The sequence below is a fragment of the Triturus cristatus genome, chromosome 2_2, assembly GCF_964204655.1.
Source record: "Triturus cristatus chromosome 2_2, aTriCri1.1, whole genome shotgun sequence".
NCBI classification, from domain to species: domain Eukaryota; kingdom Metazoa; phylum Chordata; class Amphibia; order Caudata; family Salamandridae; genus Triturus; species Triturus cristatus.
Genome location: NC_140582.1, coordinates 570707807 through 570734558, shown reverse-complemented (window position 1 = coordinate 570734558; position 26752 = coordinate 570707807). Strand labels below are relative to the sequence as shown.

General features: G+C 45.5%; 1 protein-coding gene across 6 annotated transcripts in view; it reads right to left on the bottom strand.

Moving 5' to 3' along the window:
• GRIA2 (glutamate ionotropic receptor AMPA type subunit 2) overlaps positions 1-26752 on the bottom strand; it is a 657071-nt gene that overhangs the window by 162185 nt on the left and 468134 nt on the right. For all 6 annotated transcript variants that reach the window (XR_014978141.1, XM_085641724.1, XM_085641720.1 and 3 more), the window contains one exon: positions 12216-12377. Coding sequence is in view for 5 of the 6 variants with exons in the window: in XM_085641724.1 (XP_085497850.1) it covers positions 12216-12377 (162 nt within the window). In the remaining variant the exon portion in view is untranslated. The remainder of the gene's footprint in view (positions 1-12215; positions 12378-26752) is intronic.

Sequence of the window (26752 nt, the reverse complement as noted above, 5' to 3'; positions counted from 1 at the left end):
TCCGGCGATGCGCTTACCTCTACTTAGGTAGGCCGCACTTCACGACGCTCCACACACGCAGTGGTCTTTGCGGCACTTACCTTTCTGCACGCGGCTCTCCCCACCTCGATTTTCGGCATCCTCGCTTTCTCTTTGCCACTCTGCGAGCAGCGATGGCATGCCTGCACTGCCAGCCGCCTGCGAGGTACCCGGGCCCGTGATCGTCTCTTAGGCATAGCCATTGGGTCTGCCGCTTTTCACCGTCTCATTTTCGGCATCCGATCCCTTCTCTCCACGCACTGCATGCGTTACGGCAATGTCGCAGTCTCTCGGGCACTGTCAGGCACAAGAGTAAACAGTGCGGGGTTTCTTTGGTTGCGGGCAAGGCGGTCGCGGAGGTAGCCTTAAATTGTTCGTGGTAGCGGGGTAGGGAGGACCAGATCGGGTGCCCCCCCCCCCTCCTTTTTACGCCGATCGTCCCAGCGGCTGCCCAGTGCGCGATTGAACAATCGAACGCTGGCCTTACATTTAGGAAATAACAGCCTTTGGACTCACACCCGGAGACATTGGAGGTTATTGATTTAATTCGCAAATTCCTTGAATCAGTCCATAGCTCACGCAATTCTCTGTTACTGATCGTTTTACTCACCGGCGTTTCTTCGTAATTTGAGTATTTCCGGGGCCAAGGCAGCCAATGCCGTGGCTGCACATATTCTGGGAGTCTTCAGAAAAAAGGCAGACTCATGAAGGAAAGGTGACTTTGGATTGGAGTCTTTTGAGCTCCATGGCCAATCCTAGCGTGTTGCACAGTTTCTGAGGTTCTCATTGGATGTCGAGGCCGCACTTGTTTTCGGCAGCATGTAATTGTAAACACTGTCCGATCCGACGGCCGGAGTTGGTAGGCGTTTGTATTTTTATTATGGGCTGGCCCTAGACAAGGGGAAGTTGCGGATACAGCACTCACATTGGATTCGGTTAGTCGCGGAGGTATCCTTAAATTGTTCGTGGTAAGCGGGGTAGGGAGGACCAGATCGGGTGCCCCCCCCCCCCCTTTTTTACGCCGATCGTCCCAGCGGCTGCCCAGTGCGCGATTGCTAAGGTAAGGCGCTGGAAAGGAATTTTTTGCTTTGGTCACCCACACCCCCTAGTTGCCGATCGTTTGCCGTAAAAGCGGCGGGGTAGGGTGCAGGGGACGCCGAGTGTGGGTGCGAGGCTGGGGGAGGGGTCTTTGTGGTGCAGGGCTTTCAGGCCGTTGGTTTCCTGTGCCGTGCGACTCCTGTGGCCCTGCTTCCTGGTCTGGCGTCGGTCACGCGGTTGTGCCCTTGGTCTGGCGCGGTGTTCAGTGGGGAGTGCGGGGCAGTGCCGCCTCTCGTCTTTCCCCAGTCCATGTGGCGCTAGGCCCCGATTTTGGCAGTGTGTGTGTCGTGGGGATCAGCCACAGCTAATAATCTTGGCAAATCGCAATGCTAGCGCTCGCATTCCTGCCTCCTGATAGATAATGTGTCCAGCAGCTTTAACTGCTGCGTCTAAATTTGAGTTTACCAGCTATCCAAAATTTGTCATTGACTTGTGGCTTGATTGACTTCCAATACCTGCGATTCGAGTCGCGATATATCAGTATGCAGCATTATATTTAAAAGCCAAGTTCGCATATTTAGTGTACCATGCTGACCTGCTGCCTGCACGCATTGTCTTTGCCGTGATAGCATACGTTTTAGTTTTATCGGTGGATTCAGACCGTCGGGGATCTAAGGTTGCACCATCTGTAAGTGTAATGTTTTGGGCTTATGTTGCTTACCTTTACTTGAGCTGGGGCATGTTCAGTGTATCTCAATCTATTCTTGCAGTTCCCGGTGCCAGGGCAGCAATTCTGCAACTCTAACAGCCCTTTTGCTTTCTTTTATTTACTGGGTTACACCCAGACATTTCTGTTTCTGGGGGATGGGGTATGTGTGGGCACCTAGACCACACTAAATTGTGGTACATCTTGGGGCATGCTAAAAAAGCACCCAGACGTTAATTACTGTTGCTGGTGTTGGGCCTTGACACTTCAGTCCGAACCATTCGTGCATTGACACATTATGGGGCATATTTCTTGCACCCTAATGTTGTTTGGTATTGAGATTGGGACACTGGTTCTGGCCATAGTCTGATCAGGGCCCCAGTCTCTCGGTTCTCCCTAAACGACTTGGTGGGCATATTAGATGCACCAATGATTTGCTCGCCGCTCCCACAGCCTTGGGTTTGGAATCCGATGTTTCATATACAGACTTTCATCCTTCAGCTTTTGATGCTAGGAATGCCACTGAACGGATGTGTTTGAGTGACTAGGTGGTGATGTGCAGCGCCTGCATCCAGCGGCCCCCGGTGGGGTCAGGGCATGTTCTTTGGCGTCTAGGTACACAGGCGGGCAGAGATGCTGACGAGGCCTGAAGGGGGCGGTGTGTGCTTTACTATTGCCTGCCTCCCAATGCATATGCGTACTAACAGCACGGCTGCTTTTAGCAAAAAGCTAAACTCACGCAGACACCATCATGCAACCCTCAATACATAATTAAGTCCTGTTAAAGGACGACGTTATTGCTTGCTTACTGCGTTTTGGAAGGTGGCGCTTTTGTACACAGGATGTGGAGGGATATGCAGGCTTTGTTTGTTTTCAGTTCTCATGAGCCTTCGATAGCTCAGTGGATAGAGCGGAGGACTGTAGTGGGGGAGCTGACAATGGACTGTTTTTGAACTTTCTGCCCTTTGTAAGGAGCGGTGTAGTTGGGAAATAGTATTAATGTATTATGTGCACCTCGTGAATAGTCAAGTTGCCATAAGGAATGCTAAGGTATTGAGTGCAGCTTGTCATACAGCTCATCTAGGTACATTGAAATGTTAGTGTATCGCTTGGGGGGGGTTGGATCCCAGATACGTGTAGGCGCCTGCATTGCTGAAGAGAGGATTTCCATGTGGGGGTTACCGCGTAGGAAAAAAGAGGATTTCACCTGGTTTGTCACAAGAATTTTTCTCTAGGGTTCATGGTTCCTCAAGTAGTTAGACTGGCTCTATGCCAAGCGCTCCCACTTTCAATACTGATTTCATTTGTGCAACGTGTACAGCAAAGGGTGCAAGAAGGGTGCTAAATTGTAGAGTCGGGCCTGGTGGCCTAGGGGATTATAATGGCCTGGGTTCGACCTCATGGCCACTGTTCTGATCCCTATGGGTCTTTCCAGCCTGGTATCATTCGGAGATGGATAAAATGAGTTCCATTGAGTTGGAGAGCAATAACCATCTGTTATTCAGCACCAAGAGTACTTGGCCCCCCCCCCCCTTTTTTGGCTAATACATGTTACAATTTATTGGTAATAACTGTGCGTGAAAGATACATATTACACAGGCATACATTATTATGGTTGATCAAGCTTTTGATCAAACACCAGCCATCAGCACACTGAGCCGGGCATCGAAGCCAAGGGTTAGGCCTGCAGGAGTATCAGCTGAAGGCAACATATAGAAACAGGTCCAGATATACACTGGGGGGGCGAGCCCCTGCAACCAAAAGGAGGCCGGGTTGCCTCAATAAGACCTATCCCTCGCGCTTTAGCCTAGGCGGTTGTGGGTATCGTTTTCAGGTGATAAACTTTAATTATAAGTAAATTAAAAAGTAGGAATGAACCGAAATATTTCAACAATATTTATCTTGGTTTGAGTTTATATGAACCATTGAACAACAAGGCTAGAATAAGACTTCATCACCTATTCACTGTAACTTAATTTGCAAAAATATTCATTAAGCCTGCCTTACCTGGTTAAGTACGATAGATCCCAAGAATGCTAGGTCATTATTGGCAGTAGAAAATGTAGGGAGTCAATGGCCGATAAGGCAAATACGGCAGTCATAGTGGCAGCTTAGTCTATACAGGAAAGGGAGCAGCATGAGCTGTTTTGAGACAGGCGGAAGGCCTGGGTTTGTCTATCATACTTAACATCTTTGAGGTTATTCTCCCTGTTCCTCGGGGAGGCCAGGGAAAGCACAGAGTGACATGGTTGACAGAGACTTAGCCTGGCTTGCCGCTGCTGCGACCTTGTGAGGTTTGTTTATGTATTGTAGGAAGGTGACAGAGGCTGTCACTGTGGTTTGATAGGCGCCAGGGCCAGATTAGGTTCAGTGCAGGGCCACATTTGGGGGGGCAATTCCAGGCGTAAGCTTCTAGCCAGGCAGCTCTGGGAATTAGGCAGGCGTACGATTAGCTAAGAGTTTGGTCAAACTGAGGGAGAGCATATCGACCACAAACAATTGGGGAACCAGAAAACGCTTTACAAAACAATGCTGTAGATTTCTGGTAGAATGCTGTATGGATAGGCTTCAGGGATAAGGCCATGACCTTTCTGGACGGGGCATTTTTCTTCGACCTGTGTCGAACTGGGACAGGAAGTAAGGAGGGCTGGATAACTCTTTATTCTACCTGCGTTGGCACACCTTGCCAGGAGTGATGGTCAAAGGTTTCGCCTTCAGCCAGCCTAGGTTAACGCCCAGCCACTCCAAGCTGAATTGTTCATGGTGGTTTCGGGCCGCATTTACGCAGCCCAGTATTTGGCCCCTGGGGTTGTCAGTGTCGAGAATTACTAACTTTCACTGAACTGGAGGTGGGCTTGGTGTTACACGAGCAGAAGTTTGGGAGTGCAGGCCTCCACCTAGGGGGTGGCTGGCGGAATCTGATGAACTACTTCAAACGGTTCACAGCACTGCACGTGGGAGAGAGTCAATGACCTGTGCGTACTTCAACTCAGACACCCGTGTATGGCATGCCCTCAGCTACATAGTAATAATTGAGAGAGCAGAGAGCGACCATGAGCATGACCACAGATGTGCTGCCCTCCACAGACATTTGACAGGTTAATGGGCAAGGCTAGCGGAAAAGCCAGATGTAATGTCGTCATTTAAGGCGGACGTGCCCCAGGTATTGGCAAGATAGAGACACTGTCAACTATGAAGATATGAACAAGATCATAACTGGGGCTCACAACAAATCATTTGATAAAATAGACGTTTCATTTTCAAGCCACTATGGCGGCACCACGAATTACCTGTAGCACAGCAACACCGGTATAACAAGGACTATAGGCACACCTAGTGACCCTTTCCAGCAGCAATAAAGTCCGAAGCTAGCTTCTGGTTATCAAGCGAGGCAATTAATACGCTGCCCAGTGGCGAGCAAGAAAAGATTGGGATGGACAGCGGGACTAGTATAAGACTCTATCGTCCAATTTAATGTAATTTAATTTGCAAGTAGAAAGGTTAAAACGAGGAAATGTTGCTAAGATATGGGTCAGTTTGCGGTACACAACAGGATATACCATGTGAAAGGAAACAAATTTATATACCCGTGATGTCAGCTTGTGTTTACATACGTAGGTAAAGTGGCTGACTCGCACGCTACCTTCACCCTGCTTGTTGGGATGTAGCTGTTGGGAACACAATTACAAGCCAGGAAGGCACTTAATTTGGCCAATTGAAGAATCTTAATAGGATTCCAGGTCCATAGGGGCTAATTCACCATGCCTTGTTACCAATGCCATATTTCCCAGCCTGAGAAACAGATTTAGGTGTTGCCCTTCCCGTTCATGCCTTTCTTGGAGCCAGGGAGTTGGGAATCATTCACATATTTGGGTCCCCGAGCTGAGAGATGCATTCTTCGGCAGCTCAGTCAGTCAAATTGGCTTTATCCGGAGTCATGATAAACGGCGTCCGATTAGCAGTTGCGTTAAAAATGTTTTGCCCAGCCGACAAATCATGCAACCCTCGCAGTAGCAACTCAGGAACCATGACGCTATCAATACATCACCTTTGTAGATAGGGCGGAAATTAAAACCTTCGTGCTAGGATATGAAGGGAATCGAAGGATTGAGGAATTCAGTTTTGGTTCAGTTCTGGCTCCATATGCAGGTACTAGATCTTCCCATAAAGACGTTAGGACGATCTGCTGTGGCTTCGCTTAGAAGGTTAGGAACACCAGTCACGTCTAAGCTTACGGCAGTGGGGCCAAAGGACATCCTTTGTTCGTCTGCCCTGGGCTTCTGTGTAAAGTTGCACATTAATGCCGTCTTTTTCGGGTTACAGAACAGGACCCCTAATTTAGCCCATTAAGCTGGATCGCAGGGCACATATAACAGCAAAGGGAGGAAGGGGGGCTCTGGCAGCGACGGTAGCCTCCCCAGAGCTGTGGCGGAGTTACAGGGCGATCTGGATGCAGACGGGTACAGTAAGGGTACCTCTGCGACAGGCGGTACAGTAAGGGTACCCCTGTCCGGCACAGTAAGGGTGCCCGAGCCAAGGTCCAGGAGCCGAAGGGGGTTCTGGGAAGACCGCGACGGCGCCCCGTTAGTCCTTCGGGCGGTTGGGGGGCCTGACCAACCGGGGGTGTGCCACAACACGCTCCGCCCCTGTCGGAAGGGGCGGGAGTAGGAGACAGATCACGTGACCCAGTGGATGATCTGTAAATAATTATGTGCCACACTGCCGGGCATCGACCCACCGTGTGTGCTGGCTCACCAGGCGGGCGGAGCAGCAAGGGGCTGCCTGCCCTGGATCGCCCGTAAGATAACCCAATTTTATTATCATACTGTGTTGTATGAAATAAACCTGCAGCAGTTCTTCACCCACAAATAAAGTGTCAGTGTAATCTTTGGGTGACGTCTGTGTATGCGTGTTGACTGAAGCGGATGACGGTGTGGTCACTATGCCGCTGCCCGCGTCCCAAGCAGTGGGACATCAGCAGGGCAGCATGTTAGTGGCCGCCCGTCGGAGCCTTCCCCTTTGCTGCCTCGCGCGCGAGGCTACGCCCACCAAGGTATGACTCCCATAGTTTGGAGCTGGAGGCGGGCCGTTGGGGGCGGGGGGCGCGGCTTGCCCCCCCCTACTTAGGTGGCCCGCTCGCCCAGTTCCTCCTCTGTTCCCTGCGCCGCTCCCGCCTGGACCCGCGATTTCCCACCCTTTCCACTTACCCCACGTGTCCGGCACAGCGCGTTAGTTGGAATGTTTTAATGTTTTCTTTTGCGTTGCAGGCGGAGTTACAGGGCGATCTGGATGCAGACGGGTACAGTAAGGGTACCTCTGCGACAGGCGGTACAGTAAGGGTACCCCTGTCCGGCACAGTAAGGGTGCCCGAGCCAAGGTCCAGGAGCCGAAGGGGGTTCTGGGAAGACCGCGACGGCGCCCCGTTAGTCCTTCGGGCGGTTGGGGGGCCTGACCAACCGGGGGTGTGCCACAACACGCTCCGCCCCTGTCGGAAGGGGCGGGAGTAGGAGACAGATCACGTGACCCAGTGGATGATCTGTAAATAATTATGTGCCACACTGCCGGGCATCGACCCACCGTGTGTGCTGGCTCACCAGGCGGGCGGAGCAGCAAGGGGCTGCCTGCCCTGGATCGCCCGTAAGATAACCCAATTTTATTATCATACTGTGTTGTATGAAATAAACCTGCAGCAGTTCTTCACCCACAAATAAAGTGTCAGTGTAATCTTTGGGTGACGTCTGTGTATGCGTGTTGACTGAAGCGGATGACGGTGTGGTCACTATGGCATAATTGTTCATGAAGAGATGTCTTCTTTTACAATCGTGGCACCTAGGTCCAGATTTTCAAAATGTTGAATTTGGTTTGCTTAGCTTTTGTAATACAAACATAAAAGCGAAGTGTTGTGGTGGTATCCACAATCCAGACCAAAATGGTATTTGTGTTGGATTTTAACCAAAAGAATGCACAACCATACATTACTTTGCATCGAGAGAGAGTTGCATGGGTGGTATATGGTCCTTTCCATGCTACAGCCCATTGGCTTTGATGCAAAGCCCCCTATCTGTGGAATTGTAGACAGGGATATGCGCCAAACTCCTGCATCCCCTTGAGGCAGGCATAACGAGGATTTTTTTTTCATTTCTCCTTGTCTTTCCCTCTTTGAATGTGTACTTCATTCTACAACACACATACAAAGAAGGAAACGCATCAAAGTGACGTTTTGGCATCGTAAGGGGCTCCTTGCTGTAAAAAAACGGTGAATTACCACAACACAGATACTTTTGGCTTTTGGCAGGAAGGTGTCTGTGTTGACCACGGCAGCATAAAGTGCGCCAGCACAGGGAGAGATTTGACACTGTTCTCCTCTCTTCCAGTCTCGCAATACAGGGCAGAAACTTTCGTCCGGGATTTCTTAGTAAATGCCGGCCAGAGTGGGTATCCCCAAGGGAGCATCAGGGAAGTGTTCTATGCAAGTTAGGTGGTGACCTACAAAGTCATGGATATTCACCCACTTGCAATACTGCAACCACTCGTCTAAATGTATGCACAAGTAAATCAAGCATAATTGGTCCAAAGAGTGGGTGAGTGTGGGAAAACCGCAGTGTTTTCAAGTTTTGGGAGTAGGTGATGTGGGGTTGGGAAAATGTTTTTAGCAAAATGTCACAAATTTTCAAAACCTTCACATGTGACATTTTACCTACGGTAATGATCGATTAAAGAAGTGTTATGGAAAAAAAGCCATACACGAAGACATTTTAAAAAGTGTACATTTCTATGTCGTAAGCACCAGGGTTTGATCCTTGACTGCTGTGCACAATTCTGTTCCACCCGTCTTAACTGACATAAGACGATTATGGGTGTGCATTTTATTTAATGCCCCCTTGTATAGGGATCAAACCAATTAGCAGTCACTTTAGCGTGTTTGTGAACTCAAGTGTATTAATGAAGGGAGGGGGTGCGCCGGGGTTCTGTTAGTCTTCACACAAGCATAGCTTTTGGAAATTTGGTATAAAGTTGCCCATCGGTGTCACGCGTGGGCACGATTCTGAGCAGCAGTGGAGTCTGTCTCAGCAGTCACTGGAACAGATCTCCTTAAGAACATCCGCGAAGAGCTCTGCAGAGTACGCAGGGACCAGGACCGACCTTTGTGCTGGGCTCAAATTCAATTCAGCAATCTTTGCCGTGCGAAGTGGTTTGAGGATGTGAGTCTCCATTATGTACAGTGATCAAACCGCTTTACAGCCACTTCAGAACATTTTGCAAAGCCACTGATATCCGTTCCGGCAAAATGTTGCTGACGCCATGTTGAAGTGCTCTTGAAAGAAGATACAAATTTGAGCTCAACAAATTGAACTAACCTCTCGTTTTTCTTCTAAAATCTCTTTTGTGTGCTTCCCAACAGAATCAATCTTTCCACGTTTCTAGCTGCCTCTACCCCAGCCTCATCCCCTTTCAGGGAAATTTTGCATTTGATCGTTTTTTTCTGTTTTTTTACCAGGGAAAATCTGTGTGCGTCTTGTATTTTTCCTAGCTCTTGATAGCCACCATTCTTAGCCTATATACCTCTGCCCCTCGTGTAAACTTTATTTAATGTTCTGTAATATAGAAATTCTATTTCAAGGGATATTTCTTTTCAATACCCTCCAAAAATACCTTTCCGATTTACATTGCTACTTCAGGTTCTTTTACATCACCTGTTGTGTACAATGAAAAACCCCTTTTTGTGACAGGAGTACATCTGTTCCAGGGTGGGAATAAAGAATAAATATATCTAAAACTGGTGGTAGTGAAGATGAAAGGGGTTTGCTTTGTGAAAATAGTTTCACTGTGGGGTAATACATATGCACAAAAAAATGCAACAGACCTAATGCAAAGGTATTTTCATATGGCCAGTCAGTCAAAAAAAGTCTTTATTCGATTCGCATCATAAAAGACATACTACACATATTAAAACAATTCAAATACAATGCAATTCATTTTACAATACAAAATAAGACTTATAAAACCTTTAAAATATTACATAAAACAGTAGATTTAAAATGATCGCAACATGATAAAAATACAATAAAGTGCAAATAGGGACACGCCATTTAACCCAAGGTCCATCATGTGATGCTAGTTAATAACAACTAACAACACTGATCACGATTTAAGTTTCCTAGCCCTAAGGATCCATGCCCAACTAATAAATTTGGCAACACCAATTACTACAGGTTTTGAAGTATCTGTTTTCAATATTCTACTAGCAACCTGTGCAGAACGAGTGCTCATTAGTCTGCAGACCGGTCGAAGCCAAACACGTCTAGGGAGTTGGTAGATTGGGCAACAAAAAAGGAAGTGATCCATGGTTTCAATCTTGTCTGTACAAAAGGGGCATTTATCACTACCAAGAGGACTCCAACTTTTGGTGAGTCCTCGCAGTGGTAGGGCGCCCACTCTAAACTGGTGATACAGTTTACGATCAAAAAACTTCAAAATGGTATCCCAGTAGCTTTCATAAACAGACTCGTCCTTAAAAACTAGGAAGGTGACAGTCATCGTGGAGCCTGTGAGGGAAGCACATCTCCTGTTCTTAATGAAACTCCAGTATGCATCCTTGAGGACCTTTTATGGCGGCATATGCATTATTTACACCATGTGCAATTACACATACGGAAATGCCTCTGCAGCAACATAAAAGGGAATTCTGAATAGATTCTCTCGACAACTGTAAACCTTTGCAAAAGCATATTCATAAATCTACACCTAAAGAGAGAAATAAATCTAAAGATGTGGATTTACACATTTTTGAGAAGCAAGCTTTAGACTTGTTACCATACGGTATGTGCTTTTCTGTGGCGCAGTCTCACTATTTTGGTGGTCCTATCGTGCTTTGGAGGTATGAGCTCACTTTACAGTTCTGGAATTCTCATTGAATGGAGTCAAAGTATTCTACTGATGTTGTATTTAGTTATGTTTTGTAATATTTAGAGGTGCGTGACATTAGGTTTTGGCAACAAAGTAGGAGAAGGCTAATACATTGTTTAGTTATGGATTATAATGGGCAGTGCTCAGCTTTCCCCTGATTTTGGTCTTTTTCAAGCAATATGTGCATGTAGAAGTCTGCAAGGACATTTCTCTTTTTTTAGGTTTAGCATTCAAGACCTCTTGTATATACTTTAGTATATACTTATTATATACTTATATGTTCATGTACTTTGTGGGCTCTGGAGATCAGCACTAGGACTTGTCTGCTTCCGCTTAGGGACTTTTTTTCTGTTCAACTACCTCTATGTAACTGTCTTGATAGAAAACGACCAGCAGAGGTCAGTAAAATTCCAGAATTGCTTTCTGCTGAGGGACTTTATTTTTTTAATTTTTCTGGCAACTGCCTCTATTTAACTTTCTTGATAGAAAACAACCAGCAGAGGTCAGTAAAATACCAGAATCACTTTAGCATTCTCTAGATTCCAGTCCATAGAAATTGTCTTTCATGAGCACCCGTAGACAATAATATTTTTTTTCACATCTTGTTAATGGTGGTAAACTGCGAGTGTTTTGCGACCGCAATTGCGGTCACATAACAGTCTTACATAGGGTTCAGACTCGCTATTAGGAAGGTAAGCCCTCAGAACGCCCTTTCCTAATAGTGAGTCGCTAACCCTATTTTGTGAATCACTATTTCAATAGCAATTCACAAAATAGGATTAGTACATGGGCCACAGGTTTTTTGCATGTGCAAACTGGTCTAAAACCCATTTACGATTGCAAAAATCCGCCTTACATCTGGCCCTGAATCTTTAATCAACGTACACTAAATCAAATGGGTTATAAATGGGAGAAGGGAACATGTGTAAGTTTTTGCTCCAAACATCAGAAATGTCCTTTTTACAGAGAAAACATGACCTGCCTCCTTTTTACCAATCCAGCGGTTTCCTCCCAACTTCCTTTGTCTCTTTTCTCTTTCCTTCTCTCCACTTCCAACACTCTTTTCTTTCATCACTTTATTTTCTATGTATCTTTCCTCTCGCTTCCATGCTAGCTGAGTATTGATCTCCTCCTTTTTCTTCTATACTTTCCTCTTCCATTTCTTTTCTCTTTCTTCTGCTCTAATTTTCCCATTCTCTAATTTTTTCCTCATTTTCTGTTTAGTCTTCTTCTTGCAATTCTCCTCTATTCTGAACCATGTTTTCCCTCTTCTTTCCTCTCATTTCTTTTCTGCCTTATCTGTTGTGAGAAATTCTGTGCTGGATTAGAGGTGGGAGAGGAACTAGAGGTCCAAATGTACTTTAGTAGATTATGCACAATACCACAAATATATATGTAGTCTCCAAAGTTGAGTTCGAAAATAGAGGTAATTAGAATAAGAATGAAAGTAACCAACTGGAAGTGCTGTTTTATGCCTGGCTAATTATATGACTTCTACAAGAGTGAAAGTAGAGGTACAAATAGCAAAACAAGAATTCAAGTGTACCTTAATATTTGATGTGTGTGACCCAGGATATTCCTTTTCTTCCAGAGTTGACCACCTTTGCATGAATTTTGATACCAGAGGATCTTCATAGTCCACTATTTGAAATCCAGACACATTAGCTCCTCCAAACTGAATTTTCGATAAATCTCCATCAGTAAACCCCTGTAAAACGAAAACAGCAAATAGTATTTTATTTCCAGTTTAGAATTTAATATGCTGTTAGACTTTGTTTCACCTGTGAGACGGAAGACCCCCTTGGACATAAAATAAATATATATATTTATATATATATATATATATTACCTACTGGCGGTCGCCAGTAGGTAGTTATAGTTAGAACCTATTTTCCATAGGAAATCCGCAACATTCTATTCCCAATAAGTCTGGCGCCGGTTGACGAATCTTTGCAAAATTTTCCAAACTTTTGGCCAGCTCCGGTCCGCTCCCATCCTGAAAGTTTTGTGGTGATTCATCAAGCGGGGGCTGAGAAAAAGGGGGGTCCCAAAACGCTTTTTCCCCATGCAATTTCCCATATGACCTGTTGACGCAGCTACAGCCCGAACTGCTGAACGGAATTACACCAAATTTGTCAGAAAGGTAGACCTTGGTTCAGAGTCGTAACTTTTGCTTAAATTATGTAAATCCGTTCAGTAGTTCCTGAGAAAATCAAAAGAAAAATCACATATATATCTGGGCGGAGCCTAACCACACATCTCATCATGAGATCTGATTGGCTGTCAGCACTTCATCCAAGAAGTGTTGGCAGCCATCTTGGGACCAATATACATGATAGCACCTCATTAAAAATCATTGCAGTTAATAGAAGGTTTTAAGACTTTAGTTACATTATAAATCATTTGTTGATGGTACCATACTCATTTTAGGAATTGTGGTATGTTCTAAGATGATTTTACCATGTGAAAAAGCCTTCTGCTGGGATATCATGAATCATGTTTGAGAGAAAACTATTTTCACATGCTTTTCCCACAGAGGTTTGGAAGGTGATCTATAAGCTAAACTGAGAGCATATTTTCTGTAAATTCACATTATCTTTCTTAGTCATGTGAGAATGAAGTCTGACATTCTCAGTAAAACATGTACATCCAACAAGGGCAGAGACTGTCAGTTGATTCCTTTGTGTTCTACTGCAGCTTCCCAGAGTGTTCCAAAGAACAACTAGAGCGCAAACACTCCTACTTATGATAAACGTATGGCACACTTGAAGCCATCTTGATTTGAATAAAGTGGTAACTCTTAAAACATTTAATTTAAAAAGGAACAACATGAGGGGGTTCATTTTGCCATAGAATGTATGATTAGTGCTGTAGAAAGAAAAATTAGGGCACATTTTGAGAGACTTCTCAAATCCTCTTCTATTTCATTAAAGAATTCTGACATGCAGACTGAAACATGCACTTTCGATACCAGCAGCAGACTTCCCTGGTGAGCAGTAGCTTTACTACAGTGATCTAATGAGCAACTAGAGTGCTAACATTCTGAATTTATGGCAAATCTGTGACACATCTGAATGCCTTCTTCATTGAATCAAAGTAAAAAACTGTCAGTATGCCTACTGAGTAGACTGTAGTAAATGAGGAAATTAGGAAACTTCATCACAAGTCTCCAAGATGGCCACCAGAGACAAATGAGCCCAAATGTAGCACAAATATCACCGAGATGTAGCCCAAGTATAGCCCAATGACAGAAATCCCAGAGTGTTTTAAAGAACAACTAGAGCGCTAACAGTCTTACTTATGACAAAAGTATGGCACACCTGAAGCCATCTTGATTGGAATAAAGTGATAACACGTAAAACACTTAATTTGCAAAGGAAAAAAATGAGGGGGTTCATTTTGCCATAGAAATTATGATTAGTGCTGCAGAAAGAAAAATTAGGGCACATTTTAACTTCTCAAATCCTCTTCTATTTCATTAAAAAGTTCTCAAATGCAGACTGAAACATGCACTTTGAATACCAGCAGCAGAATTCCCTGGTGAGCAGTAGCTTTACTACAGTGATCTAATGAGGAACTAGAGTGCTACCATTCAGAATTCATGGCAAATGTGTCACATCTGAATGCCTTCTTGATGGAACCAAAGTAAACAAGCATTGAAAATGCAATAGGTCTCGCCCTCGTTTAAGTTAAAGCAATTCTGTTTGTAATTAGGTGGCTTTTTAGCTTTGCTTTTATTATTGTGTTTCAACATTTCATGTACATAACATGCATATATGTATATGTATGCATGCATTTATATTTGTATTTATATAGATATGCAGATTATATATATGTTTATATATGTATGTATATATATATACACATACATATATATAAATGCATATGCATATATGTGCATATGTGTGCTTGTAGAGAGAGGTATAGAGAGGTAGAGAGGTAGAGGTGTAGAGGTAGAGACGTAGAGGTAGAGAGGTAGAGGTAGAGAGGTAGAGAGTAGTAGAGAGAGAGGTAGAGAGAGGTAGAGAGGTAGAGAGTAGAGGATGAGTAATAGAGAGTAGAGAGTAGAGAGAGAGTAGTAGAGAATAGTAGAGAGAGTAGCAGAGAGTGAGTAGGAGAGAGTAGTAGAGTGAGTAGTAGAGAGTGAGTAGTAGAGAGTAGTAGAGAGTGAGAAGTAGAGAGTAGTAACGAGTGAGTAGTAGAGTGAGTAGTAGAGAGTAGTAGAGAGTGAGTAGTAGAGAGTAGTAGAGAGTGAGTATTAGATAGTGAGTAGTAGAGAGAGAGTAGTAGAGAATGAGTAGTAGAGTGAGTAGTAGAGAGGAGTAGAGAGAGAGAGTAGTAGAGAGTGAGTAGTAGAGAGTAGTAGAGAGTGAGTAGTAGAGAGTGAGTAGTAGAGACAGAGTAGTAGAGAGAGAGTAGTATATAGTGAGTAGTAGAGAGTAGTACAGAGTGAGTAGTAGAGAGTGATTAGTAGAGAGTAGTGGAGTAGTAGAAAGTGAGTAGTAGAGAGTAGTAGAGAGTGAGTAGTAGAGTGAGTAGTAGGGAGTAGTAGAGAGTGAGTAGTAGAGTGAGTAGTAGAGAGCAAGTAGTAGAGAGTGTGTAGTAGAGAGAGAGTAGTAGAGAGTAGTAGACAGTGAGTAGTAGACAGTGAGTAGTAGAGAGAGTAGTAGAGAGTAGTAGAGTAGTAGAGAGTGAGTAGTAGAGAGTGAGTAGTAGAAAGTAGTAGAGAGTGAGTAGCAGAGAGAGTAGTAGAGAGTAGTAGAGTAGTAGAGAGTGAGTAGTAGAGTGAGTAGTAGAGAGTAGTAGAGAGCGAGTAGTAGAGAGTGAGTAGTGGAGAGTGAGTAGTAGAGTAGTAGAGAGTGAGTAGTAGAGAGAGAGTAGTAGAGTGAGTAGTAGAGAGTGAGTAGTAGAGAGAGTAGTAGAGAGTAGTAGAGAGTGAGTGGTAGGGAGTAGTAGAGTGAGTAGTAGAGAGTAGTAGAGAGTGAGTAGTAGAGAGAGTAGTAGAGAGTGAGTAGTTGAGAGTGAGTAGTAGAGAGTGAGTAGTAGAGAGTAGTAGAGAGTGAGTAGTAGAGAGAGAGTAGTAGAGAGTAGTAGAGAGTTAGTAGTAGAGAGTGAGTAGTAAAGAGTAGTAGAGAGCAGTAGAGTGAGTAGTAGAGAGTGAGTAGTAGAGAGTAGTAGTAGAGAGTAGTAGAGAGTAGTAGAGAGAGAGTAGTAGAGAGTGAGTAGTAGAAAGTAGTAACGAGTGAGTAGTAGAGAGTGGGTAGTTTAATTTAAAAGGAACACAATGAGGAGGTTCATTTTGCCATAGAAATTATGATTAGTGCAGAAAAAAAAATTAGGTCACATTTTGAGTGACTTCTCAAATCTTCTTCTATTTCATTAAAAAATTCTGACATGCAGACTGAAACATGCACTTTCAATACCAGCAGCAGACTTCCCAGGTGAGCAGTAGCTTTACTACAGTGATCTAATAAGCAACTAGAGTGCTAACATTCCAAATTTATGGCAAATGTGTGAACATCTGAATGCCTTCTTGATGGAATGGAAGTAAAAAACCTGAAAGTATTTCCTACTGAGGAGACGTTTGTAAATGAGGAAATTAGGAAACTTCAAAACAAATTAGTCTCCCAAGATGGCCACCAGAGACAAAATAGCCCAAATGTAGCACAAATATCACCGAGATGTAGCCCAATTATAGTCCAATGACAGAATGTCCCAGAGTGTTTTAAAGAACAACTAGAGCACTAACAGTCTTACTTATGACAAAAGTATGGCACACCTGATGCCATCTTGATTGGAATAAAGTGGTAACAATTAAAACATTCAATTTGGAAAGGAACAAAATGAGGGGGTTCATTTTGCCATAGAAATTATGATTAGTGCTGCAGAAAGAAAGATTAGGGCACATTTTGACTTCTCAAATCCTCTTCCATTTCATTAAATAATTCTGAATGAAACATGCACTTTGAATACCAGCAGCAGACTTCCCTGGTGAGCAGTAGCTTTACTACAGTGATCTAATGAGCAACTAGAGTGCTACCATTCAGAATTTATGGAAAATGTGTGACACATCTGAATGCCTTCTTGATGGAATCAAAGTAAACAAGCATTGAAAATGCAATAGGTCTCGCCCTCGTTTAAGTTAAAGCAATTCTGTTTGTAATTAGGTGGCTTTTTAGCTTTGCTTGTATTAGAGTTTTTCAAACTTTCATGTACATACCATGCATATGTATGCATATATTTATATGTATATGTTTGCATGCATTTATATTTATATAGATATGCAGATTATATTTATATGTTTATATATGTATATATATATAAATCCACATACATATATATACATGCATATGCATATATATGCATATATATATGTGCATATGTGTGCATGTACAGAGAGGTAGAGCGGTAGAGGTGTATAGGTAGAGGTGTAGAGGTAGAGAGGTAGAGAGTAGTAGAGAGAGAGGTAGAGAGGTAGAGAGTAGAGAGCGAGTAATAGAGAGAAGAGAGTGAGTAGTAGAGAGTAGTAGAGAGTAGTAGAGAAAGTATCAGATAGTGAGTAGTAGAGAGTAGTAGAGTGAGTAGTAGAGAGTGAGTAGTAGAGAGTGAGTATTAGAGAGTGAGTAATAGAGAGTAGTAGAGAGTGAGTAGTAGAGTGAGTAGTAGAGTGTAGTAGAGAGTGAGTAGTAGAGAGTAGTAGAGAGTGAGTAGTAGAGAGTGAGTAGTAGAGAGTAGTAGAGTGAGTAGCAGAGGGAGAGTATTAGAGAGTAGCAGAGAGTGAGTAGCAGAGTGAGTAGTAGAGAGTAGTAGAGAGAGAGTAGTAGAGAGTGAGTAGTAGAGAGTAGTAGAGAGTTAGTAGTAGAGAGTGAGTAGTAGAGAGAGAGTAGTATAGAGTAGTAGAGTAGTAGAGAGTGAGTAGTAGAGAGTAGTGGAGTAGTAGAGAGTAAGTAGTAGAGAGTGAGTAATAGAGTGAGTACTAGAGAGTAGCAGAGAGCGAGTAGCAGAGAGCAAGTAGTAGAGAGTGTGTAGTAGAGAGTGAGTAGTAGAGAGTAGTAGAGAGTGAGTAGTAGAGAGAGAGTAGTAGAGAGTGAGAAGTAGAGAGAGTAGTAGAGAGTGAGTAGTAGAGTGAGTAGTAGAGAGTAGTTGAGAACGAGTAGTAGAGAATGAGTAGTGGAGAGTGAGCAGTAGAGAGTAGTAGAGAGTGAGTATTAGAGAGTGAGTAGTACAGAGTGAGAAGTAGAGAGTAGTAGAGATTGAGTAGTAGAGAGTAGTAGAGTGAGTAGTAGAGAGTGAGTAGTAGAGAGAGAGTAGTAGAGAGTGAGTAGTAGAGAGTGAGTGGTAGAGAGTAGTAGAGAGTAGTAGAATGAGTAGTAGAGAATAGTAGAGAGTGAGTAGTATAGCGAGTAGTAGAGAGTAGTAGAGTAGTAGAGAGTGAGTAGTAGAGAGTGAGTAGCAGAGAGACTAGTACAGAGTAGTAGAGAGTGAGTAGTAGAGAGTGAGTAGTAGAGAGTAGTAGAGAGCGAGTAGTAGAGAGTGAGTAGTGGAGAGTGAGTAGTAGAGAGCAAGTAGTAGAGAGTGAGTAGTAGAGAGTGAATAGTAGAGAGTGAGTAGTAGAGAGAGAGTAGTAGAAAGTGAGTAGTAGAGAGTAGTAGAGTGTGTAGTAGAGAGTGAGTAGTAGAGAGTAGTAGAGAGAGAGTAGTAGAGAGTGAGTAGTAGAGAGAGAGTAGTAGAGTAGTAGAGAGTGAGTGGTAGAGAGCAGCAGAGAGTAGTAGAGTGAGTAGTAGAGAGTAGTAGAGAGTGAGTAGTAGAGAGTGAATAGTAGAGAGTAGTAGTAGAGAGTAGTAGAGAGAGATAGTAGTAGAGAGTGTAGTAGAGAGTGAGTAGTAGAGAGTAGTAGCGAGTGAGTAGTAGAGAGTAGTAGAGAGTGAGTAGTAGAGTAGTAGAGAGTGAGTGGTAGAGAGTAGTAGAAAGTAGTAGAGTGAGTAGTAGAGAGTGAGTAGGAGAGAGTGAATAGTAGAGAGTGAGTAGTAGAGAGAGTAGTAGTAGACAGTGAGTAGTAGACAGTAGTAGAGAGTGAGTAGTAGAGAGTGAGTAGTAGAGAGTGAGTAGTAGAGAGTAGTAGCGAGTGAGTAGTAGAGAGTGAGTAGTAGAGTAGTAGAGAGTGAGTAGTTGAGAGTGAGTAGTAGAGAGTGAGTAGTAGAGAGTAGTAGAGTAGTAGAGAGTGAGTAGTAGAGAGTAGTAGAGAGTGAGTAGTAGAGAGTGAGTAGTAGAGAGAGAGTAGTAGAGAGTAGTAGAGAGTCAGTAGTACAGTAGTAGAGAGTAGTCAGTCAGTGTCAGTCAGTGTCAGTCAGTCAGTCAGTGTCTGTCAATCAGTGTCAGTCAGTGTCAGTCAATCAGTGTCAGTCAGTCAGTGTCAGTCAATCAGTGTCAATCAGTGTCAGTCAGTGTCAGTCAGTCAGTCAGTGTCAGTCAGTCAGTGTCAGTCAGTGTCAGTGTCAGTCAATCTGTGTCAGTCAGTGTCAATCAGTCAGTGTCAGTCAGTCAGTGTCAGTCAGTCAGTGTCAGCTAGAGCAGCTCTGCTGACCTGGTTCTCTGGCTCTAAAGTAGCTCTGCTGACCTGGTTCTCTCTCTCTAAAGCAGCTCTGCTGACCTGGTTTCTCTGGCTCTACAGCAGGTCTGCTGACATGGTTCTCTGACTCTAGAGCAGCTCTGCTGACCTAGTTCTTATGCTACAGAGCAGCTCTGCTGATCTAGTTCTCTGGCTCTACAACAGCTCTGCTGACCTGGTTCTCTGGCTCCAAAGCAGTTCCGCTGACCCAGTTCTATGGCTCTGAAGCAGTTCTGCTGACATGGTTCTCTGGCTCTAGAGAAGCTCTGCTGACCTGGTTCTCTCCCTCTAAAGCAGCTCTACTGACCTGGTTTCTCTGGCTCTGCAGCAGCTCTGCAGACCTGGTTCTCTGGCTCTAGAGCAGCTCTGTTGACCTGATTCTTAGGCTCTAGAGCAGCTCTACTGACCTGGTTCTCTGGCTCTAAAGCAGCTCTGCTGACCTGGTTCTATGGCTCTAAAGCAGCCCTGCTGATTTGGTTCTCTGGCTCTAGAGTAGCTCTGCTGACCTGGTTCTCTGGCTCTAAAGCAGCTCTGCTAACCTGGTTCTCTGGCTCTAAAGCAGCTCTGCTGCCTGGTTCTCTGGCTCTAAAGCAGCTCTGCTGACCTGGTTCTCTCCCTCTAAAGCAGCTCTGCTGACCTGGTTTCTCTGGCTCTACAGCAACTCTGCTGACCTGGTTCTCTGGCTCTACAGCAGCTCTGCTGACCTGGTTTTCTGCACTCACGATGCACGCACCAGACTTCGCGAAAATATATTTAAAAATAATATAAGTTTATTATAAGTACAAATATATTATTTTGATGAATATCTTACACAATCTCTTGCCTAATATGTATATTAAAGACACATACATATCATTTTGGAACATAATTTTTTTTGCGGGAGTCACGCACAAAGCGAGCCCCTGCACGTATATGATGACACACGGGACCCGCAACCGCGCAAACTTCTCTTACCGTAACGCGCATGTGTCGCAAATGCGCCGGAGCAGGAGTCGCAGACTGGTCGCATACCAATCGCGCATATCACGTGATATTAAATGTATATGATGTAACAGAAAAACACGCAGCCGTCGCACACCATACGCGGATCCTTCCTGACTTTTCTAAAATGACGGCTAGAATGCGCGCACCCACCGTGATGAGTACACTTTGAGTGCGCGACTCCGAAAAAAATTGGATTTTTAAAAAAAAAGAAAATAATATAAATATATTAAACTAAAAAATGAAAACAAGAAAATTAATATTTTTTTTTGCAATTTTCAGAAAAAAATTATAATGTTATTTAATGAATAAAATATTTAGAAATAAACAGCTAAAAAACTGTAGAAAATCAGTACAAAAAAATAGATATAACTACTATCACACTTAAAAGTTAGCATTTAAAAAACCTTTGAAATTCATTAAAAAAACATAGGTTTCAGAGACATTATAGTTAGAAATTAGCATTTAAAAAACCTTAGAAATTCACAGAAAAAACCATAGGTTTCAGGGGTGTTATAGTTAGCTGCCCATTTCACTCATACAAAACCATAGAAATTCCTCCGTTATAGTTAGTTCTGCTAACTATAACTCACGCGCCCGCAATGCACTGCTGATGATGTCACATATTGCATCATTCATGACATGGTCAGTGACATCACTGATGACATCACTGATGACATCTCAAATGACATTTCACGTAATCTGAAATTCAAAATTAAGTAGATTACACAAAACAAATTTTCACTGATTAATTTCTTGATCCAGGAACACCTACTTTTGAAAGTTGATAGAAGTTTTGGCAGAGTCAGAGCAGGGACCAACATGGCAGTGATGCTTTTTTTTGTTGTAGGCACTGAGTGCAATGCAGCCTGATTTGTTTGTATTTCAATTTACATAATATTGCTTTGTGTGGAGATGATTGTATTAAATAATATGGTACTCCAAGACAAAAAGAGCAGTGATACATTTTAGGTATGGCATCAGCCAAGACCTTCATATTTTACTAACATTATGAGGCATATAACAAAGGTAGGCTGTTGGAAACTGGGTTATGATTAGTGGTAAATATTCATTTACCACTGGAAATAAGGCCACTAAAATGGTCTAGGGTTCAGTATAGGCCTCAATAAATTATTCCCATGCTCAATACTTGGTAGCTTGGCTGCGAGAAGGCAGGCTTAACTTAGGGGACTGGTATGTAAAGGATTCAAAAACACAAATTCAGTAAATAATTAAAACCCTATAAAATCCCACACCAACATATAAAAATAGGAAATATGGCACCAAGAGGGGCGTGGCCAAGATGGTGTCTTTGTAAGACACGCTTTTTGGAGCTCGCCGCTCCCGCCTGGCCTATAGCGACGATCCGGGCGGCACGGGGGCGCCAATCTCGGCAGAGAGCCTCTGGGGAGCAGTGTTGTCCCGAGTGGGGGGCACAGTGGTGGCGGCGACGCTCCGGTGGGGGCCCACTCTGCCCCAGCTGGAGCACCAGTGCAGTGCTACCGGATGCCCCGCAGAGCCCGCAATGACACCAGCAACGGGCCAGAGGCTCTACCTCCTGCAGCTGTCCTTCGTCTGCTGGAGGGGGCTGCCACACCGCTCTGGTGGAGCTGCGCTCCCAGGGTGTGGCTGGCCTGGTCCTACTGACGCGGCATCAGAGAGTTCGGACACAGCAACTACACGAGGCCCCCGCGCCGGGGTGGAGGAAGGCCTCACCCCGGCAGTATTGGTGAGGGAGGAGCTGCTGCGCTAGCGGCCTTCACGGCGTCCTGCGATCCCTGCACCGCCCGTTCTGCCTGCACGCTAGAAGGCTCCTAACTCTGGCCTCCTATTCTCCTGATCGACACTGCCCCGGACCTGAAGGGCAGTGGTGGGTAGCAGCATCCACGGAGGCTTCAAAGAAATGCAAAGCCGTGAGTACGGGCCTGGAGGTACAGACCCTGCAAGTGAGTGCGCGCAGCGGGGATACCTGGCCAGGTCCTACAGCATTCGGATTGACGGGGGGACTGCCTGGACTCTCCATCATTGTACTTGGCCCCCCTGCCCCAGCGAAGCGACTAATCCGACCCACGCCATCCCACAGCGGCCCGGCGGAGCGGCGATCAGCTTTCCGTAGCTGGTGCTCTTCTGGAGGGCCCCAGTGGGTGCATCACTCTCCAGACCGGCCCACATACACAGCGCCTGGCACACGCGGCCATTGCCAGTTGGAGGCCGCAGTGGGGGCTCACCTGTGCGCCGCCCTGTCCGCTGGGCCTCTCGGTGCCGCGTTCACTACTGCCAATGCCCTCTGTTGGCGGCATGGCCCTCAGAGCGGGGGGACATGGCCTTGGGTGCCCGGGACGTGAGGGTGGCATCAACATGATAGCGTCGAGAAGATAGGGCCTGGTCGTGGGCCTTCGATTTCGGCTACGCTCTTCTGTGTGGCTTACCTCGGGGCGCCCCAGGCGGTCCCAAGTGATAGACTGTGCGACTGTGGCCCTCTGGCCTGACGACTCCCTCCCCTGATTATTTATGGTCCTCCCCATTGGCGGCCCTCTGTTCTGTTCGCTTCCCACCTGACAGAGGATCCCATGTCCACAGGAGCAATGGCTGCTCCCAAAGGCAGGAAGGACAGGTCTGTAAAAGAAACCCTGCTCAAGTCCACTCTGCAGCCAGAATGCCAGACGAGCCCAGGGTGGGCGGACGACGTCAAGGGGTGTGAGGGCTTGGAAGCCCCGATCAGCCGCTTATACTTAGCGTCCCTCTTCTCTTCCCTCTGGGATGATCTGGCCACCATGAAACGCGACCTCCAGGCGGACCTGCGGGACGTAAGACGCGACATGGACTCACTGGGAGAGCGAGTCCATTCGCTAGAGGAGCATGAAATGGGAAGGGGTGAGGAACTCGAGTCCCTTCAGCAAGAAGTACTCCGGCTGCAGCAACAGTACCTGGACTTGCAGGCCCACACCGAGGACCTGGAAAACAGGTCCCCCGGAAACAACATCTGTATCCAAGGTTTGGCGCACGGCGATGGGGATGGCGACATCTAGGCCCTCATGGCAGGCCTTTTCCGTTTTGGGAGAATCTCCGGAGTTTGCAATCAAACTGGACCGTACCCACAAAGTGGGCCCCAGCAGGGCACCCCCTGCGCCATCAATGGACTTTCTGACTTGTGTCCATGATTACCAACTAAAGGAGAGGATTCTCCGTGAAGCTCGCCGAAACCCAGATAACACGTACCAGGGACAGAAACCTATTCTATTTCAGGATTTGGTTGCATCTACCCTGCTCAATCGCAAGACTTTCAGACTTTCAGACTGATCAGTGGAGAAGTGTGGCTCAATGGTTAGAGCGGCAGACCCTGATGCAGAGGTCTGGCCCGGACCAGGGTTCAATTCCCGCCTCGGTGGGTCTTGGGCTCAATTTCCCCGGACCCGATAATTCTCGCCTCGGTGCCTATTCTAATCATGGGTCCCACTCTGCAACTCTGGGCAATAGCTTGCTTAATCTCCACAATGGCCCCAAAAGCGCTAGGATGCCTGGCTTCACCTTGGGGGTGCCCAGGAGTGGGCACTTTACAGGGAAAGGCCAGGAAGGGTTCCACAGCGGTATGTGTACAGCGCCTGAGAGACCCTTTCGGGGGTGTGCGGTGCGCTATATAAATGCACTACATTTACATTTACATTTACTAATCACGCGCCACCTCGAGGACTCAGGCATAAAATATTCCTGGGGCCACCCATTCAGACTGATCTTCTCTTACAAAGGGGAGCTACGGCAAATCAGCTCACTCTTGGCGGCTTATAATCTTTTGAACATTGATGAACCTGCACCAGATCAACCTAATCAGAGTTCACGCCCTCGTAGATGCAGAAGTGGCCATGGCTGGACCACCATTATGCTCCCAAACTCCATAGCACGCCCGGACCCGGACACAATGGCCAAGGAGCAACAGGCGGTGCTGTCCTCCCTCGCTGGGGCATCTTCGGAAAGAAGCAGTGCTTCCATTAATGCATGTGAAGTACTGGGTATTTTAGACCCAGCGGTGCAGGGGCACACACCCTATGACTTCTGGGTTTCACCCTGTTCCGGACCTACAGAAACACAGAGTCTTCTGTGTGAAGTCAAAGAATCGTTTATTGGCTGCAGACCAATGACAGGTATCCTAGAAGTACAACAGCGTGTATGTTCTCAGGAGACTGCTGAAAATCATAGGAACGGACTTCTCCTTAAGTACAAAATATCATGCTCCAGGCACACATTCCTTGGTTTACGATATGGCCATATAAAGGTATACATTACAAACGAAAAAGCAGAGTCATGATGACCATCCCACATTCCAGTTCGGCCAGCCCACAATGATTTACACAGTAAGGTTCAGATCCCACGTTTGATGTAAACAGACCCCCCAATAAACATAAGCATCTCCTGTTTTGGGAAACAAGTCATAAAGCAGGAACAAGCAGGTGTGGAAGAGATTAGCCGGGGGATTGTGTAGAATGAAAGGGTTTTATGACGGGTCAAGCCCTGATGCTAATCACAGGTGGAAAGAGGAAGGGGAGCTCGTGAGACCGGTTTGACCCGGGGCAGCAGAGCCAGCTGCCCAGGTCACAGAGAAGTCAGAGGGAAAGCCCATGTACTGTGAGGCCCGTATTTACTCTATTATAGCCTATGTGAGGGCAATGACAAGATGGCCACTGCTTCCAAAATGGAACCCGCGTAGTGAAGCAGAATAACGTGTACACAGTGCATTCATAGCTAGAACGGTATATAAAGCACTCGTACATGCCGCATTTACCATTTGCGGTTCGCTAATACCAAGATAGACAGGGGTAGGGCCCTGTCCCCTACGCGGTCCCGAATATTAAAGTACGACAGACCCTCCTTTTGCCCTTACATAGGCAATTACTATATTCATCTTAATCCGAGTCTAGGTCAATGTCCGCAAAGTCATGGAGATGTTGCTGTAGCATCATCCTATTACTTAGCTCGTCCCTCAATACAGGTTTCCTTACACATAAGGTAGCACAGAGGCCACATATCGCAGGAGCACACTGTATGCACAGACAGAACAGGAAAAGAATGGCTAAGATCATTCCAATGACCATCAGAACTTTCCAACCCCAGGCAGATATCAATTCCCAGAACCACCCCACCAGTGACCAATCTCCCTTATCCACGTGTATGGCTTCAGATATTTTATGGAGTTTGGAGATGGCTTGATACACTGTTGGAGCATTATCTGGTATGAAAATGCAGCAACTGGATTGGATGACCTTGCATACCCCACCGCGGTCTGCAAGAATAACGTCTAGAACCATGCGGTTCTGCAGAGTCATAAGGCGATCCGCTTGGAGCTCAGCTGTCAGATTACTAAGGGCACCAGCCGTTACATTGACAGTGGATTCAACCACACGTGTCAGCTGTCTCAGGCTCCTACTATTGACCATAGGTCCCCAAAACGGCAGGAAACCCAAGAAGAAGTCTCCTGCTTCCTGACCGGCAGTATCTTCCTTACTAATCACACCTCTCACAACTCTGGTCTTGTGATAGTCAGAGGCAGCAGTAAATGTCGGCGGTAGCAAGTTCGCAATATAACATGTGCCCGAGAAATCAGGGGGCAGCCATGTATATGCTCGGTCATTACAGATGAAATATGTGCCCTTGGCAGCTAGAAACGCAGGGGAAAACTGTGACGGGAAAGTGTACGTTTCAGTACAGTCACTTCTTCCCAGTTGAGCTCTAGGATTCTGACCATTACCCTGTAAGCAGAACCGACCCATGTGGGGTACGACCCAGATTGGAGATGAGATTTTGCCCTGTCTTTCACCCAAACTAATACTATACCCCGTCGCGTTCCATCCTACATAAGGTCTCAGCTCTTCTTTGGGAATAGATGAGTATGTATTGATATCCCTACTCATATCGGCAACTCCTTTCATCAAAGCCTTATTATTGGTGATAGGTCTGATGGAACGCGGTTGGCGAGGGGAGTATGTATCTAGGGCATAGAGAAACATGGTTTGGAATGCCCATGACGATCCATTGTAACTGTACGGTAGCACCAGGTAGGGAATACCTTTGTTAATGGTATGTGGCATTAACCCACACACCCAGCAATTGGTCGTATTCATTACTAGTTGGTGCTGGTGCAAAAGCTGGATAAACGAGTTATTTACAAACTCTGATCGTCTGGTCTGTTCGTGCTCAGGCAAAGGGTGAAAAGAGTGAGAGGAGGCAGTAGAAAGAGATATAGGCTGTTGAGTGGGTGCAATGGGCTTTTGAGCGGAGAAAAACACAAATCCTACAATAAACATTATGATACTACACAGTGTAAAAAGGCACAAAAAGACAAAACATTTACTTTTTACAATTCTACACATCCTTGCGTTAAAGTTCATTTCCTCAATCGGTCTCTCCATCTTAAAAAACTCCATCCTCTACTCGGGCCGCTCGCGGTGGATGAGTTTCTTCTGCTAAAGAGTACGCCTGTCAGTCCAGGGAAACGCCCTAGA